This window comes from Podarcis vaucheri (genome assembly GCF_965113315.1).
Source record: "Podarcis vaucheri genome assembly, chromosome: 10".
Classification (NCBI taxonomy): Eukaryota; Metazoa; Chordata; class Lepidosauria; order Squamata; family Lacertidae; genus Podarcis; species Podarcis vaucheri.
Genome location: NC_138748.1, coordinates 24,736,785 through 24,752,704, shown reverse-complemented (window position 1 = coordinate 24,752,704; position 15,920 = coordinate 24,736,785). Strand labels below are relative to the sequence as shown.

The following is a 15,920-nucleotide window of genomic DNA, read 5'->3' as shown; positions in this document are numbered from 1 at the left end:
GGATCCTAAGTCTAATCTGTTCTATCTTTATGGAATTGTTTGTGTTTAGTGCTCTGTTACATGTGGGCATGGATATCAAGTGCGTGCAGTCAAATGTGTTGCTGGCATTTATGGAACTATTTTGGACGATAACAGAGAGTGCAGCACTGCAACTCGGCCAAGAGACAGCCAAGTAAGCAAAACAAGTATTTAGAGAAAGTGCTGTGAAAAAATAACAGTTAAGTGAGTTTTATTCTACCCTTCCAGCCATCTCATGTTTCCAAAATGTACTTTGTCACCTTTAGAAATGTGAAATGGCTTCTTGTCCAGAGACCATCAAGCTGTGGCCAACATCACTTCCTGTGATCCAGACTGATAAAGCGGCTCAGTGGAGATATGGATCATGGACTCCAGTGAGTGATGTTGCAATGGTGCAATCAAACATGCATTTTCCTTCTTTATTTCACAATGACTTAAACTTCTCCATTTCAAAATGTTATTCTATAAGTAAACTGGGATAAGGATAAGATCTTAAGAATTGTCTTCTCTTGATATGAAAAAGAGATGAAAAACTCCTGCATCGCTTTTCGGCAAATTAATTTAGCCCATTTGTTTTGCAATGTTTCTAGTACAACATTATGCATTTGTTCGCTGGTCTTATCTCTTGTTTCAAATTGTGCACCATGCATAGGACACCTTGTCCCCAGGAGCAGAATAATGGGTAGGCAGACTAGTTGTGGGTAAAAAAAAACACAGGCTGCAATTTACAGCAAGAACATGGGGTTGACTTGGCATGGGGCAAGGATCAGTAATAGAACAGCCCACCTGCTGTCCGAGTAAGATGGGTCGTCCTGGTCAGGGTCCTTTGTTCCAGTTGGGGTTCAAGCAAGGCCACTATAAGAAGTCCTGTTGTGCAGGATGGCTTACCTTGACAGCTGCAGGGCTAGGGAGTCAAGTGCTAACAAATGACACCATAATGAAAATAATCTAGGTAAACTGCCAACTACACAGTGACATTCTTGACTTCATTGAATATTTGGCAGTATTTGACCATAGGCGCCCAGCTGACTAGCATGCCATCCCTAACTAAGGAACATACCCTAGCTATACTTAATATCTTAGGGAAGGAGAGGTTTCTTGACTCTGGGTCCTGAGTATGTTCCTGTGTGGTTAGAATAGTACAATTCTGGTTTTGGTCTGTCTTTGCAGTGTTCCGCATCTTGTGGGAAGGGGAACCGCGCTCGTTACGTAAGCTGCCGGGATGGTCATGGCAGAGTAGCAGAAGAATCATTTTGTGCACATTTGCCACGACCCGAAGAACTTTCAAGCTGCTTTAGTCCCTGTGGTGTTTGGCAATCTGGAAGCTGGTCACCTGTAAATATTACTCTTTTTCCCATTTTGTTTTTTATTTTCCTGTTTTATATTAGAACGCCAGTGTACACCTAGGTAGAAGGACTTCCTATGTTTAATTTCTGATGAGGCATGCGTAGCGTTGCTTTGGCCCTTGTTCCACAAATGTAGATAATTGTTAATTGCAATTTTTAAAAATAATTGTTATTCATTGGTTATCACTTTTTCCTGTTACGTTGTGTCACATAAATGTTGGGTTAATTTTTGGTCAGTGCACAGTTACATGTGGTAATGGAATAGTAACAAGGCAAGTTGTCTGTGTCAACCACCATCAACAAATTGATGAGAATTACTGTGATCCCGAAGGCCACCCTGCAAAAGAACAAGAATGTAACATGCCACCCTGCCAGCCAGTTTATCACCACAATCCGGATACACGTGAACATCCAAACCACCAGGATTATCCTCCAATACACAAGGTCCATGATTCACATGACAATGTAAACTCAAGGAATCACCACTCTCCTCAAGGAAACCAGTGGAGAACAGGACCATGGGGAGCAGTAAGTAAATCATTGTCTGTGTACATTTTTCTGCAAACATTTGATGATGATGATGATGATGATGATGATTACCCCACCCATCTGGCTAGGTTTCCCCAGCCACTCTGGGCGGCTCCCAACAGAAAAAGGTGATAAAATATCAAACAGGGCTGCCTTCATATATCTTCTAAAAGTCAGATAGTTGTTTATTTCCTTGACATCTGATGGGAGGGTGTTCCACAGGGCAGGCACCACTACCGAGAAGGCCCTCTGCCTGGTTCCCTGTAACCCCACTTCTTACCGTGAGGGAAGTGCAAGAAGGCCCTCGGAGCTGGACCTCAGTGTCCAGGCAGAACGATGGGGGTGGAGACGCTCTTTCAGCTATACTGGGCCAAGGCCGTTTAGGGCTTTAAAGGTGAACAGATCTTGCTGCTGTTCACTTTTTCCATCCTGTAGGTCCCTGATCCAGAGGTGTCCACATGCAAACTGTCAACACATATACTGTAATCTTCCTTATATGTTTCCCTTCCCTCACTGAACACCACAACTATATATAACCCTGATGTTATATTTTAGGTGCAAACAAGGTTCTCCTTCCTTGCTCTAAACTGAAGGATGGCATAGTGCGAAAATACAGTCTTCCAGAGAGGAGATTGCAGCCACTTTGCTCCTCCTCTAGACCTGCTGCTGCAGTGCAGCTGTAAGCTAAGCCATGGTTGTACTTTGTGTGCTGTCTGAACCCAAGCTTGTACTTTGTCTCCTCCATACAAACCACAAACTGTAAGCCAAGAGCAAGCCTTTGTTGCAGCTCCTGGTTTGTCTGAAGCACCACAAACCTCATGCCTGAATTCAGGTGGCACACTTAGCCAATAATAATAAGTTTTTATTTGTATCCCACCCTCCCCTACCGGAGCTGGGCTCAGAGCGGCTCACAGCCACCACAGCAGATGCAGGACCAAAGATGGAGCAAAGGGACTGTGATCTCATTTCCTTGACCCAACACACCTGTGTGTATGCACTGAGTTTTGTGCCAAGTGTGAACTGGATCATTGTATTCTTTTGGTATTCACACAACTAGGGCAGCATATTGTGTTTATTGCCTCCTAGTGCTCAAGTACTTGTGCTGGTGGATTTCACCGCCGGGTCGTGGTGTGCCAAGATGAGGAAGGAAGAAGTGCTAGCTTCTGTGATGAAGCCCTGAAACCACCTGACTCCAGCCATTGCGATTCTGGTCCCTGTCCAAGATGGAACTATGGGGACTGGGGAGAAGTAAGATAATTAGACTCCATTTGGTTAAAAAAGAGTATTTATTTCTATTAATGCTTTCTAACTTACTATTTGATGTTAGACAAATTCCACACAGCATTATGAACCCAGCAATATAACATTTGTCCATTTTCTAGACAAACCCAGCCCTGGTTCACAAGTAGGGAATGAGAATGAGGCTGACTTGCAGATGTTTTAGCATAGTAAAGAAATGTTAATTTCACTGCTGTCTGTTGTATTTTTAACAGTGGATATTCCATCTCATTTCCAATAATCCACCCCCCCTTTTCTTCTTCTGTTTTCACCTGTCTTTTTGTGTCATGCTTCTCAAATATCTATGTCTTCTTTATTGTACGCCTTTTCTACAGGTATATAAAACAGGCTGCAATTGACTACACTTGCTGGGAGTAAACCCATTAGACCCATATAGGCTTCCTCTTTTAGCTAGTTCTTTTTTGAAAAAGCATTCTATGGTAATACTCATAGTAGTTGTTCTTAGACTGTTGGGCTAGGACCTGGGGAACCAGGGTTTACATTTCCACTCACCCATGAAGTGACCTTGGATCAATCACCTTGTATCAGCCTAACCAACGTAAACACGTATGAACAACGCTAATATAGCTATTTTCCTTACAAAAAAAACACCAGTTCTAGATAACCAGGCAGTATACACATTTATGTAAAAGAAATGGCTACACCAGTTTTGTTTTCCTCATATGGAAAGGATAAGCCCAATGAATGCAACACACAGCTGATTGGAATAAGGAATACAGATGTCTTTGATAAATAAAATTATGAGCAATAAACTACAGGCTCTTCTTGATAACAGTGCCATTCATGAAAATGCTGATCTGTATTTAACTTCCAGTGTACTCAGACATGTGGCGATGGAATAAAGACACGACTGGTGATCTGTCAGCTTGCAAATGGCCAAGTGCTGAATGATCAAAACTGTGAACTGTTAGAGAAACCACCTGAAAGAGCACAGTGCGACATACATGCATGTCCTGTTGAAGTTGCATGGCATCGTGGACCATGGAAATCGGTACGGTAGTATTCACTATCATATTTATTTTACTTTCTTCCTTTCCCCTTTGCCTTTTCGTTTATTAAGTAGAAGTTTTGTTTAAATACAAGAACAGTGCATTCAGTATGCATTTTGTATATATAGTTTGCTACTTGGTGTTGTATCCTAACCCCTGTAACTGCTGCATTGCTTCAAGCCTTGGAAGTGGCTAGTCAATGGCGGCAATTTCAGTGACTCTAATAGAAGTCAAATTGATGTTTTGTACACTCTAGGGTGTGGGAACAAACATGCAGGTTTCTGATCACCGAGAGTGGCTAAGCTTTTTGTTACTAACTGGTTTTGAAGGCAACGAAAAGGGGGACTTGTTTAAAAGTCAGCGTAAAAGTCTATAATGTTTTCTACATATTTATTTTTGTACATAGAAAATAATGAACACTCTTTGTTGTGTATACAGCTGGCTTGCCTTATATTCAGTAATGTATACCATGCCATCCATACAGTGTGTGATAAAGACTCATATTTGCAGGCTACAGAAATATGTATAATACTGCATTGTGTATAAAATACAACAGCTTTCGTTTTATGGTTCAGATAGATTTTGATTTGAAGTTATAAGCAATGGCCTGCACATGTCTAGGGATTGTGTGTCCCCCCCGTCTCATTGGTGTGTGAGTAAGGATATTTAAAGTATCTATTCCTGGTTTGTACAGACTGCAGTTGCCTGAGTTCAGATGAAATGGGGCGGGGGGAAGGTTTAGAACAAACCAATGAGATTTAAGTCTCCTCCCTTCACACCCAATGGGGAGAGCAACAAGGCATGTTTTATTGTTGTGTTTGAACAAGATCACACCTTGGTTGTACCAAAAACATACATAGCTATTGCCATTGATGCTTTCACAAGTGCAATCCCCCCCCCCAAAATGTGAATTATCCAGCCAAAGTTAAGCAGCTTATGGGCTTATTCATGCTTACCACACAGGTTTGCACTTCCCCAGTCTGTGCCCAAGTGCTATTTTCCCTCAGGAAAACCCGATCTTTACCACTGAATTGGAGCAAACAGCAATTCAGGTTTTCTGCAGATTGCCATTTGCTCCGATTCAACGGTAAAGAGCAGGTCTTCACAGAGAAAGTGCTAAGGCAAGAAACAAAAGCGCTCAGACACAGATGTGGAAAGTTCAGACCTGTGCGGAGCTAAGGTAAGCATGGATGAGCCTTAAGTGTGTTGTAGTTAAAGATGCTTGAGTCATGTTCTTAGTATAATCACAGTATTATTATTTTGGGAGTAGAATTGGATAGTGGGAGTTACTGGATAACAGAATAACACTGATTAGTCTAGCTAAGCTGATCGTGCTGGAAAACTCACTGCATTTATTAGAAGCCTCTGGTTTTATTAAGAACGATTTTGCAAGCAAAATTGTTCAGCGTTCTCTTTGACTATGTCAATATCTATAAGGTTAATACTATAATATCCATTTGCAGTGATTTTTCTTCCACTGTTTTGAAGTCAATTTTATAAACAAACATTTTATATGCCGAAAAATATTTAAGTAATTGTTAAAACCTTTTCATGCTGCAAATAGAACTTTCAATCTAGAGCATACTGAACATTCAGAACCAGAATATTTTGTGAAGCATTTCCATGCTTAAATTGCACTCATTACAATTGTAAAATTGTAAAATTAAACTCTGGCTGAATTCTCTCCATTTGAATTCAGTGGTGCTAAAGATGTGTCTGGATCATACCTCGTAATATTTATTTTCCTTAATGACTCTCTGAAATGATAAACACTAATGATTTTGGAACTAATGCATGAATATGCCAGTAACCCAATTAGCGAGGCATGGATTCTAGAACATAAATGAAAATAAGATGAAGACATGGCAAAGCTGCCAGTACTGGAAAGAATAATAGTTTTACTCAGTTAAAAGTGTGGGAATACTTGGGAATGCAATAGAAAATTATTTAGGCTCTAAGTTTATTAAAATATGTGAAGCTACTTTTGTCTTCATTTGTAGCTCCAATACCCTCTCATGTGAATGGAGGTAACCAACCCACTTGGTGAAGCTGTGAACTTCTATATTTACTCCTAGATGGGTTTCTGTTCTCTCTCATAAAGCTTTATAAGTGAACTGACATCTTTATCCTAAATACATTAATTCAGCAGTACATTGGGCTGGATCCAGAGCAAGTTCATTGCACTTGGGCTCCATTGAAATCAGTGGGAAGTTAGTCATGATTGCTGAGAGCCAGTGTGGTGTAGTGGTTAAGAGCGATAGACTCGTAATCTGCTGAACCGGGATCGATTCCCCGCTCCTCCACATGCAGCTGCTGGGTGACCTTGGGCTAGTCACACTTCTCTGAAGTCTCTCAGCCCCACTCACCTCACAGAGTGTTTGTTGTGGGGAAGAAAGGGAAAGGAGGATGTTAGCCGCTTTGAGACTCCTTCGGGAAGTCATAAAGCAGGATATCAAATCCAAACTCCTCCTCCTCCTGATATTTCTCATTGTTGTCAGTAGGGTCCAAGTACAACTAACTTGCTCAGGATGCAACTAATTCTGTTTATTGAAATTATGTACAAATAAGATTTATTGTGCAGTTTTTAGCTTCCTTTTATTTTGTAGATCAAGATGCAGTAGATATTATCAATCCTCTTCTGTGTTTATATATTTCAACCCCTTTCACCATTAAGTCATTGGCCACCATCTGTTCTTGGCTTCAGTAGTCCTTGGAGTCAGATGAAGTATATATAAGTAAAAGAATATTTATTTGACCTGTGTTAATGTAAAGATGTAATTGTCATAAAAGTGCCTCCACTCACTTATTATAGTGCCTGAAAGTATTTATATTTTTAATAGTCTTTTATATTAAAAGGGAAGTCAGGATCTTGCTTTCAAAACCAACTACATACTTCTTCCTCTGCTGCTGAATATTGTCAAGCGTCAGAATACCTCATTACTGATATTTGTCCAATGGTTTGTTTACTAACTTCAGTCTTACTATATGCTGATTGCTGATTTTTTTTTAATGCTTTGGGAGAAAAGAATGATCTGCCAATGTCTGACATAATTCATACAATGAAATCAAAAGACTCTAAACACTTGACACTCCATCCAGCGCATAATTGTGTTGAAAAAGGAGAACAAAATAGACATTTCTAAAATTCTCAAACAGGTTTAATGTGTTGATTGTATTGTTGTTGTTATTGTTTAAAAATGTCCATGTTAATGTTCTATTACCTTGTAGTTAACAGAATAAAATAATAAATAATAATTTATGTCTGATAATTTAATTTAATTATATGGATACTACTTGGTGTCTATGCACAATAATAACTACTTTTTGATTTAATTGTTGTGTCACCTGTCTTTTGTGGCTTCATAATCGTTAATAATTAAATGTGCTTTTATTAATTCATCCTTTGTTTTTGGATTGTGTTTGGAATTAACCATTGATGTGGAAGTGTTGTATATGACAATAAATGTGCTATTCTTCAGTGCCAATGCTTTCATAGGGGAATAATTGTTACAACACCCTTAAATAATTAAAGATTGAAATACTGTAGAGTTTGTCATGGCCTTTATGTGTGGACTTATATTATCTATTATCAAAAATATATTCTGAACCAGGAAGACACTTAGCACTTGGTGGAATCTAGGTACATTCCTTTCCGTGTCAGAAAGAAAAATACCTCAGGTAGGAAGAAATCATTCCATAACTACTAAAGTTTCATGGCAGTTTGAATCCTTTAACCAATCTAGAACAAATACTATTTCAATATGACTGTGTCATTTCAATCAGGGCTGGTTCTACCATTAGGTGGAGTACAGTAGACGCAGGTGGTGCTGTGGTCTAAACCACTGAGCCTCTTCGGCTTGCTGATTGGAAGGTTGGCGGTGCGAATCCGCGCAATGGAGTGAGCTCCCGTTGCTCTGTCCCAGCTCCTGCCCACCTAATAGTTCGAAAGTACACCAGCGCAAGTAGATAAACAGGTACCACTGTGGCGGGAAGGTAGACGGCGTTTCCATGCACTCTGGTTTCTGTCACGGTGTTCTGCTGTGCCAGAAGCAGTTAAGTCGTGCTGGCCACATGACCCAGAAATCTGTCTGTGGACAGACGCTGGCTCCCTTAGCCTGAAGCAAGATGAGCGTCGCACCCCATAGTCGCCTTTGACTGGACTTAAATGTCCAGGGGTCCTTTACCATTTAGACATCTTAAGTAGGAGGTTTTGGGTGTCATGAAAGAGAAAAAAATACAAATTGTTATCAATTTAATATGCAATTGTCATTGACCACAAGGGAAGGGGAAAGGTGGTATTTTTCTACCTTTGGCACTGAAGTAACTATATTAACAGCTAATACGGATTAAATATTCACACTAATTGTGGTGTCCTTTGGCCACATTCTTATGTCACAAGTAACCAGGGGTGCTGGTGTTCCATGGTTTATTGTGTGCAGACACACTATTTGCTTACTCCAGCTTCGTTCCTCCTCTGACACAATCAGGAGAACCAAACTAGGAAGCCACAATCAAGCTTGGCTTCTTGTTATAACCAAACCCAGGGTTGTGCAAGCCATGATTGCTAGTCAGCCTTAAACCATGGTTTGTCCCTGGCTTACAAATCCTGGCTTGTTAGAGTGCAACATGCTTTGATCTTAGGTTTGGATGTAATGGGAGGTTGAGCACAACCATGTCTTACTTTGTTTCTCTACTCATTCCTGGGAAGGAATGAAGCAGGAGTGATAAACCAGGAAGCTGCTTATTCGCAACAATCCACCATAAGCCAGCAGTCCTGGCTTATTGTTATGCGTGAACTCTGTTTTGTAGAGATGGGTGTGTGTGTGTGTACATCTGTTTATTTATTTAGAGCACTTGTACCCTGCTCTTCAGCCAAAAAAGGCTTCCAGAGCAGGTTACATGAAATCAAAGCAAGACACTCCCTACCTGCAGGCTTACATTCAAATAAATAACTTAAGATACAACACACAAAGGAAAAGGGACAAGGAGGAAAGAGGAAAATAAAACTTGAAACTCAGGCACCAGTTTGTAGATAATTTTTTCAGCAGGCACAGTTGAAAGGCAGGAGGTCTCTGGTGGAGCTGGGACTCCAGAAAAGTGGATGCAGTGAACCCTGCTTCCTATCTTTCCCACTGAGGCAGCCTGATGAAATGGCTTTGCCCAGATGACAGCTGAAGGGAGAGGAGGCCTGATGGAGCTGGCGTGTCGCAGCAGAGCTGGTGGAGTGAGCTCTGCTTCTTCAGTTTTGTTTGGTGCCTGCAGATCTTCCTGGATCCTGAGGTTTTTTTCCACCAAGTTCATAATACAGTGGTACCTCAGGTTACATACGCTTCAGGTTACATACGCTTCAGGTTACAGACTCCTCTAACCCAGAAATAGTGCTTCAGGTTAAGAACTTTGCTTCAGGATGAGAACAGAAATTGTGCTCCGGCAGTGCGGCGGCAGCAGGAGACCCCATCAGCTAAAGTGGTGCTTGAGGTTAAGAATAGTAAAGGTAAAGGTACCCCTGCCCGAACGGGCCAGTCTTGACAGACTGTGGGGTTTGTGCGCCCATCTCACATTTATTGGCCGGGGGCCAGCGCTGTCCGGGGACACTTCCGGGTCACGTGGCCAGCGTGACATCGCTGCTCTGGCGAGCCAGAGCCGCACACGGAACGCCGTTTACCTTCCCGCTGGTAAGCGGTACCTATTTATCTACTTGCACCCGGGGGTGCTTTCGAACTGCTAGGTGGGCAGGCGCTGGGACCGAACAGCGGGAGCGCACCCCGCCGCGGGGATTCGAACCGCCGACCTTTCGATCGGCAAGCCCTAGGCGTTGAGGCTTTAGCCCACAGCGCCACCCGCGTCCCTGAGGTTAAGAATAGTTTCAGCTTAAAAACAGACCTTCCCGAATGAATTAAGCACTTAACCCGAGGTACCACTGTACAGGTGTTGGGGGATCTGTGAAACGACGTGGTTTGAGTTGTAGCTCATTCTTTCACAGCATCCCAAACCAAATTTTACCCTGTTTGGGGAAGAACAAAGAGCTAACCTGAAGAGGTATGTACAAAATGAGCTGCTTTTAAGTTGTTTAGCTATAATAAGTTGTTAAGCCGTTTTCCCTACAACAATTTTTTAAATACATTCTGCTAGATCATTCAACGGCTGCAAATATGAGCTGCCTTAGTTTGGAAAGTACTTCTGTTCATGCAGAACAATCACTATACTTCCCACAATAGGCATTTGTGACCCCTAAACTGTGTGTATGGTACTCATAGAATCATAGAATCATAGAGTTGGAATAGACCACAAGGGCCATCGAGTCCAACCCCCTGCCAAGCAGGAAACACCATTAGAGCACTTCTGACATATGGTTGTCAAGCCTCTGCTTAAAGACCTCCAAAGTAGGAGACTCCACCACACTCCTTGGCAGCAAATTCCACTGTCAAACAGCTCTTACTGTCAGGATGTTCTTCCTAATGTTTAGGTGGAATCTTCTTTCTTGTAGTTTGGATCCATTGCTCCATGTCCGCTTCTCTGGAGCAGCAGAAAACAACCTTTCTCCCTGCTCTATATGACATCCTTTTATAGATTTGAACATGGCTATCATATCACCCCTTAACCTCCTCTTCTCCAGGCTAAACATGCCCAGCTCCCTTAGCCGTTCCTCATAAGGCATTGTTTCCAGGCCTTTGACCATTTTGATTGCCCTCCTCTGGACACGTTCCAGTTTGTCAGTGTCCTTCTTGAACTGTGGTGCCCAGAACTGGACACAGTACTCCAGGTGAGGTCTGACCAGAGCAGAATACAGTGGCATTATTACTTCCCTTGATCTAGATGCTATACTCCTATTGATGCAGTCCAGAATTGCATTGACTTTTTTAGCTGCCGCGTCACACTGTTGGCTCATGTCAAGTTTGTGGTCAACCAAGACTCCAAGATCCTTTTCACATGTACTGCTCTCAAGCCAGGTGTCACCCATCTTGTATTTGTGCCTCTCATTTTTTTTGCCCAAGTGCAATACTTTACATTTCTCCCTGTTAAGGTTCATCTTGTTTGTTTTGGCCCAGTTCTCTAATCTGTCAAGGTCGTTTTGAAGTGTGATCCTGTCCTCTGGGGTGTTAGCCACCCCTCCCAGTTTGGTGTCATCTCCAAATTTGATCAGGATGCCCTTGAGTCCATCATCCAAGTCGTTGATAAAGATGTTGAATAAGACCGGGCCCAAGACAGAACCCTGTGGCACTCTTCTCCAGGATGAAGAGGAACCATTGATGAGCACCCTTTGGGTTCGGTCAGTCAGCCAGTTACAAATCCACTGAGTGGTAGCATAGTCAAGACTGCATTTTACCAGCTTCTTTACAAGAATATCATGGGGCACCTTGTCGAGTGCCTTGCTGAAATCAAGGTAGGCTACATCCACTGCGTTCTTATGTACATAAATGACATGAAACCAAAGGACTTGAACAGATTCATGGGGAATATGTCTATCAGTGGCTACCTGCATGTTCAGAGGATGAATGCTTTTGAATACCGATTTCTGGGGGGAAGCAGCAGGGGTGGGCTTTTCCCCTCTTGTCTCGCTTGTGGTTTTGCAAAAATGTGCCTTTCCTAAGATCAGGCAGGGCTGTTTTTGTGTTCTTAAATCCTAAATTTCATCTGCTTTAATTGGATATTCCTCAGTGAAAACAGAATGTCTCAATCTATTTTGTTGTTGTTCCTGAAACATGTGAATCAGTCAAATCAAACTGTATGTGTTCCAATCCGCTCCTGTAAAAGTTTCATCAGTTCTGCATGGAAATTCAATGAAACCCACTTTTTTCCTGCCACACACAGCTATTTGTTCTCTAGCAGGACTCTTGTCAAGCAAGAGGTGATTCAAACGTATCCTCTTCGACCATTTTATTGATATTTTTTGCTTCAATATTAATGTTTCATTGTTATCATAAAATATATGTAATTACATTAAGTAATATAATGCGGTTAGAGAATATCATTAATTCTCTTAATAAGCTCTGAAAGATATATTAAATAATATGATGTAATTTACTAATGTCATCAGACCTATTCATCATTTTACCTACTGTATTTTTCGCTCTATAAGACGCACCAGACCACAAGTTGCACCTAGTTTTTGGAGGAGGAAAACAAGAAAAAAAATATTCTGAATCTCAGAAGCCAGAACAGCAAGAGGGACCGCTGCGCAGGAAAGCAGCAATCCCTCTTGCTGTTCTGGCTTCTGCGATAGCTGCACAGTCTGCATTCGCTCCATAAGACGCACACACATTTCCCCTTACTTTTTTGGGGGGGGGGAGTGAGTCTTATAGAGCAAAAAATACGGTAATGCTGACCCTGCTGAAATGTTCTTGATTTACACAGCAGATCCCTCTGCCATTCACCATGCTTAACTTAGACCCAGCACCCAGCAAATGGGTTCCTGTGTTCGCTGCTGTCCAACAGTGCAGGTACATTGTAAAAGTACATCTGTCTCAATATTGTTGGCATAATAGTTTTCTTACATTTGAAGAGGAACGTGCTAAAATATTCTTTGGTTCTTCTGTGATCTTTTAGCAAATTATTTGTACTTTCATCTTTGTGTGTGAATTCTTTTGTTGCTGTTGACAGAATCATTCCAGCCATCATCTTTTTCAGTGTTCTTTCCCTAATGTGACTTTCATCTTGTGATAAATGCATGCATTCATCATTTCTGATGCAGGTGGGTGGAGAGATTGATAGTTACAGCTAAACATTTTTGATGGCGTTTTAGGGTGGTTCAAGATGTTCCCTGAAAATCTCATTCTCTCATGCCAGTTTAGTGTGCCTACATAGCCTGATCAACTTTTTTCTTTCTAAAAGAGAAGTAGCTTAGGTATCTTGTTAGTAATAATGGCATCATCACATGTCAGTCAGGTGTTGCTACATAGCAACACCACTGAAACCAAATGAAATCAGTTCAGAGTGAAGGCTATGCTTCCTGAACATTACTCCGAATTAGTTTGTTGGTTCTCAGTGATAATCTCATGTGACCAAATCTGGTTATGTGGGAACTCACTTGCTTCTATGGGAAAATAACTAGTTTAAAGAGAAATAGCGCTGCAGAAATAGATGAATACCAGACCATCCAACTCTACACCATCCAACTGACAGGTAATGCAGAATGAAACCTAAAGGGAAATAGGAGTACAGCTATGCAGCCATGCTAAAAACACTTTGCCCCTTTTTGAGCCTTCCAGAAGAATGTTGGAAAGGGCTCCTCATTCTTGTAGGGCTGCAAAGTCGTTGTTTTGGTTTAGCATCAATAGATACCCAAATATTCACAGTAACCATATGATTGATATATCAAGCTGTTTTAAAACTTTGCCATTTTACCAATATTAAAATAATATTTTAATGGCATCTGTACTTGAAATAATGACTGGCCTTCAAATTGTGAAGTAGGGAGGAAATTTATTGACAGCTTATCCCACCACATGAGTAAATGAAAAATTAAGTGTGTGTGTGTGTGTGTGTGTGTGTGTGTGTGTGTGTGTGTGAAAGAGAGAGAGAGAGAGATTTTCTGATTCTCGGATGGTAATCATATGCCATAGCAAAGATCCCTGTTAAGACAAAAGCCAAAATAATAGTTCCTTCTGTTGTAACGGGTTTGTGTGTATGTCTTTTTTATTATTCTTAAAAAGCATATTAAACAATGCATGAAATGTTGATATATCTGTGCAGTTGGGGGAAAGCGTGTATTGATAGTAAATATTGAATAAGTAATTTTAAACTTTTATGCAGTGTGAAAATCAGTTTATATAGAGACACGCTTACATATTGTTCAATAATAATTGAATCTTAGAAGCATTATAATGTTTCCTTTTTCCAATATGTCGTTTAATCCTGGGGGGGGGGGGGACATAGCTGAGAAGAGTAGACCAACACGATTTTATTATGGAGATTTCAGTTGCAATAGAGGTGTCAAACATAATGGCCTAGTGACCTCCTGAAATGCTCCTGCACAATATACTATTGAATTATCTTTATAGTTTGAAATCTGATGTTCATTTTAAAATCAATGTATTTATTTATAAGCATCCTATACATACAAAAATATCTAAATAAACAATCAGGCAATTTAAGAGCTGCAGACAATCTATACTAAAGTCATTGTTATTCCTGGTATAAACAATTAGCAATACAATAAAGATTTTCTCTTAATATTCCACAATAATCAAATTGTTATAATATTCAGTAATTACCAAAAAAACCTATACTTCATAAATAGTTGAGAACACATTCTATTGAATTGAATTGAATTCACATTCTATTCTATACAAAGTAATTTTTTAAGCACAAAGGTGCAAATCTATCCATGATCACTGTTTATGATGCAGACAGATGAGTTATTTTCAGTTTTAAAATACGGGTGTATTCCTTGCTTGGTGGCAAATCATTGGTCCTGCAGTCCATTTGAATTTAGCACACCTAGTCAGAATCATGATTTTGAAATTGTTGTTGTTGTTGCTGTTATATCTTACCCTCCCTTCAGGCAAAAGTCCCAGGGTGGGTTGCAACAATTTCAAATACAACATTAAAAACAGTTTTTTTAAAGTTACAATCTCAAAGTAAGGTCTTAAAATATGTATCTCACGTATCAAAGGTCACAGTAAAGAGTTGAGACTTTAGCATTTGCTGAAAGCCATTAAGTGACATTTCCAGATGTGTCTCTGTTTTAAAACAGAGATCTAAATGGAACCCGTTATCTGGCTACTGCACTTTTGAGCAGTTGACATTTCTGAGTCATCTTCAAAGCCAGTCGCATGTAGAGCACATTGCAGTTGTCCAGTCTGGTAGTGTCCAGAGCATGGAGTACAGTGTCCAAGTCATTTCTGTCCAAAAGGGGCCAGAGCTTGGCAAACCAGTGAGAGTGGGGGGAAAGCACTCCTAGCTACTGAGGCCACCTGAGCCTCTGGTGACAGTGCTGAATTCAGGAGTCACCCCTGGACCTGCGCCTTGCAGGGGAGTGCAACCCCATCCAAAATGAGCTGTCTCCCCACTTCCCAGGCATGAGAACTTGCGGCACACAACATATTTGTCTTTTCATAGATTCTTTTTTTTTCAAAAAAATATTATTGGGTTTTCACAATTTATATAAACACACACAATACACAATACAAACATACAAACACAAAAACAAACATGTATACTTTCAAATCCCATTTTTTCTTGAAACTTATTTCACCGACCTCCCCATACCTCCCCTTTCTGCGTTCCAATTCCAAAATTTATTTCAGCAAATCCTCCCCCTTAATTTTATCTAATTTTTCCTTTTCTTTTCTTCTACTTAATCTTTACCGCTGTAATCCTCTTACTTTCTATAATCATAACGTTTTAGCACTCATAAATTTTACAATGTTTCTTAAGATAAATTTTAAATTTCTTCCAATCTTCTTCCGCTGTCTCCTTCCCCTGGTCTCGTGTCTTTTCATAGATTCAGCTTTGAGGTATTGGCTCCCCTCCACCTAATATCCCAATAACTGTCCCGATAATTAGATGGAAGTGCTTTGTTGTGCCTGAAGACAGTTGATTGATGGATTGATATAATATTTAAGAACTTCTTTGTGGAGGATTGCAAGAGGGTGGTGTTTTGAGGAGAGAGGGGTAAAATCGGGATGTGGAAAATATGACAACAACGAGGAGAGGCAGGACTGAGATTTGGAGATATGCTTCAGAGGTCCAGACTATGGGGAGCCCCGAAAAATCAAGAATTACAATTTGGATTATA

General features: G+C 40.7%; 1 protein-coding gene across 4 annotated transcripts in view; it reads left to right on the top strand.

The window, feature by feature from the left end:
• ADAMTS20 (ADAM metallopeptidase with thrombospondin type 1 motif 20) overlaps positions 1-15,920 on the top strand; it is an 87,472-nt gene that overhangs the window by 46,562 nt on the left and 24,990 nt on the right. For all 4 annotated transcript variants that reach the window (XM_082239412.1, XM_082239411.1, XM_082239413.1 and 1 more), the window contains 6 exons: positions 50-172; positions 285-392; positions 1,189-1,353; positions 1,602-1,892; positions 2,979-3,140; positions 4,006-4,182. In XM_082239412.1, coding sequence (XP_082095538.1) covers positions 50-172; positions 285-392; positions 1,189-1,353; positions 1,602-1,892; positions 2,979-3,140; positions 4,006-4,182 — 1,026 coding nt within the window. The remainder of the gene's footprint in view (positions 1-49; positions 173-284; positions 393-1,188; positions 1,354-1,601; positions 1,893-2,978; positions 3,141-4,005; positions 4,183-15,920) is intronic.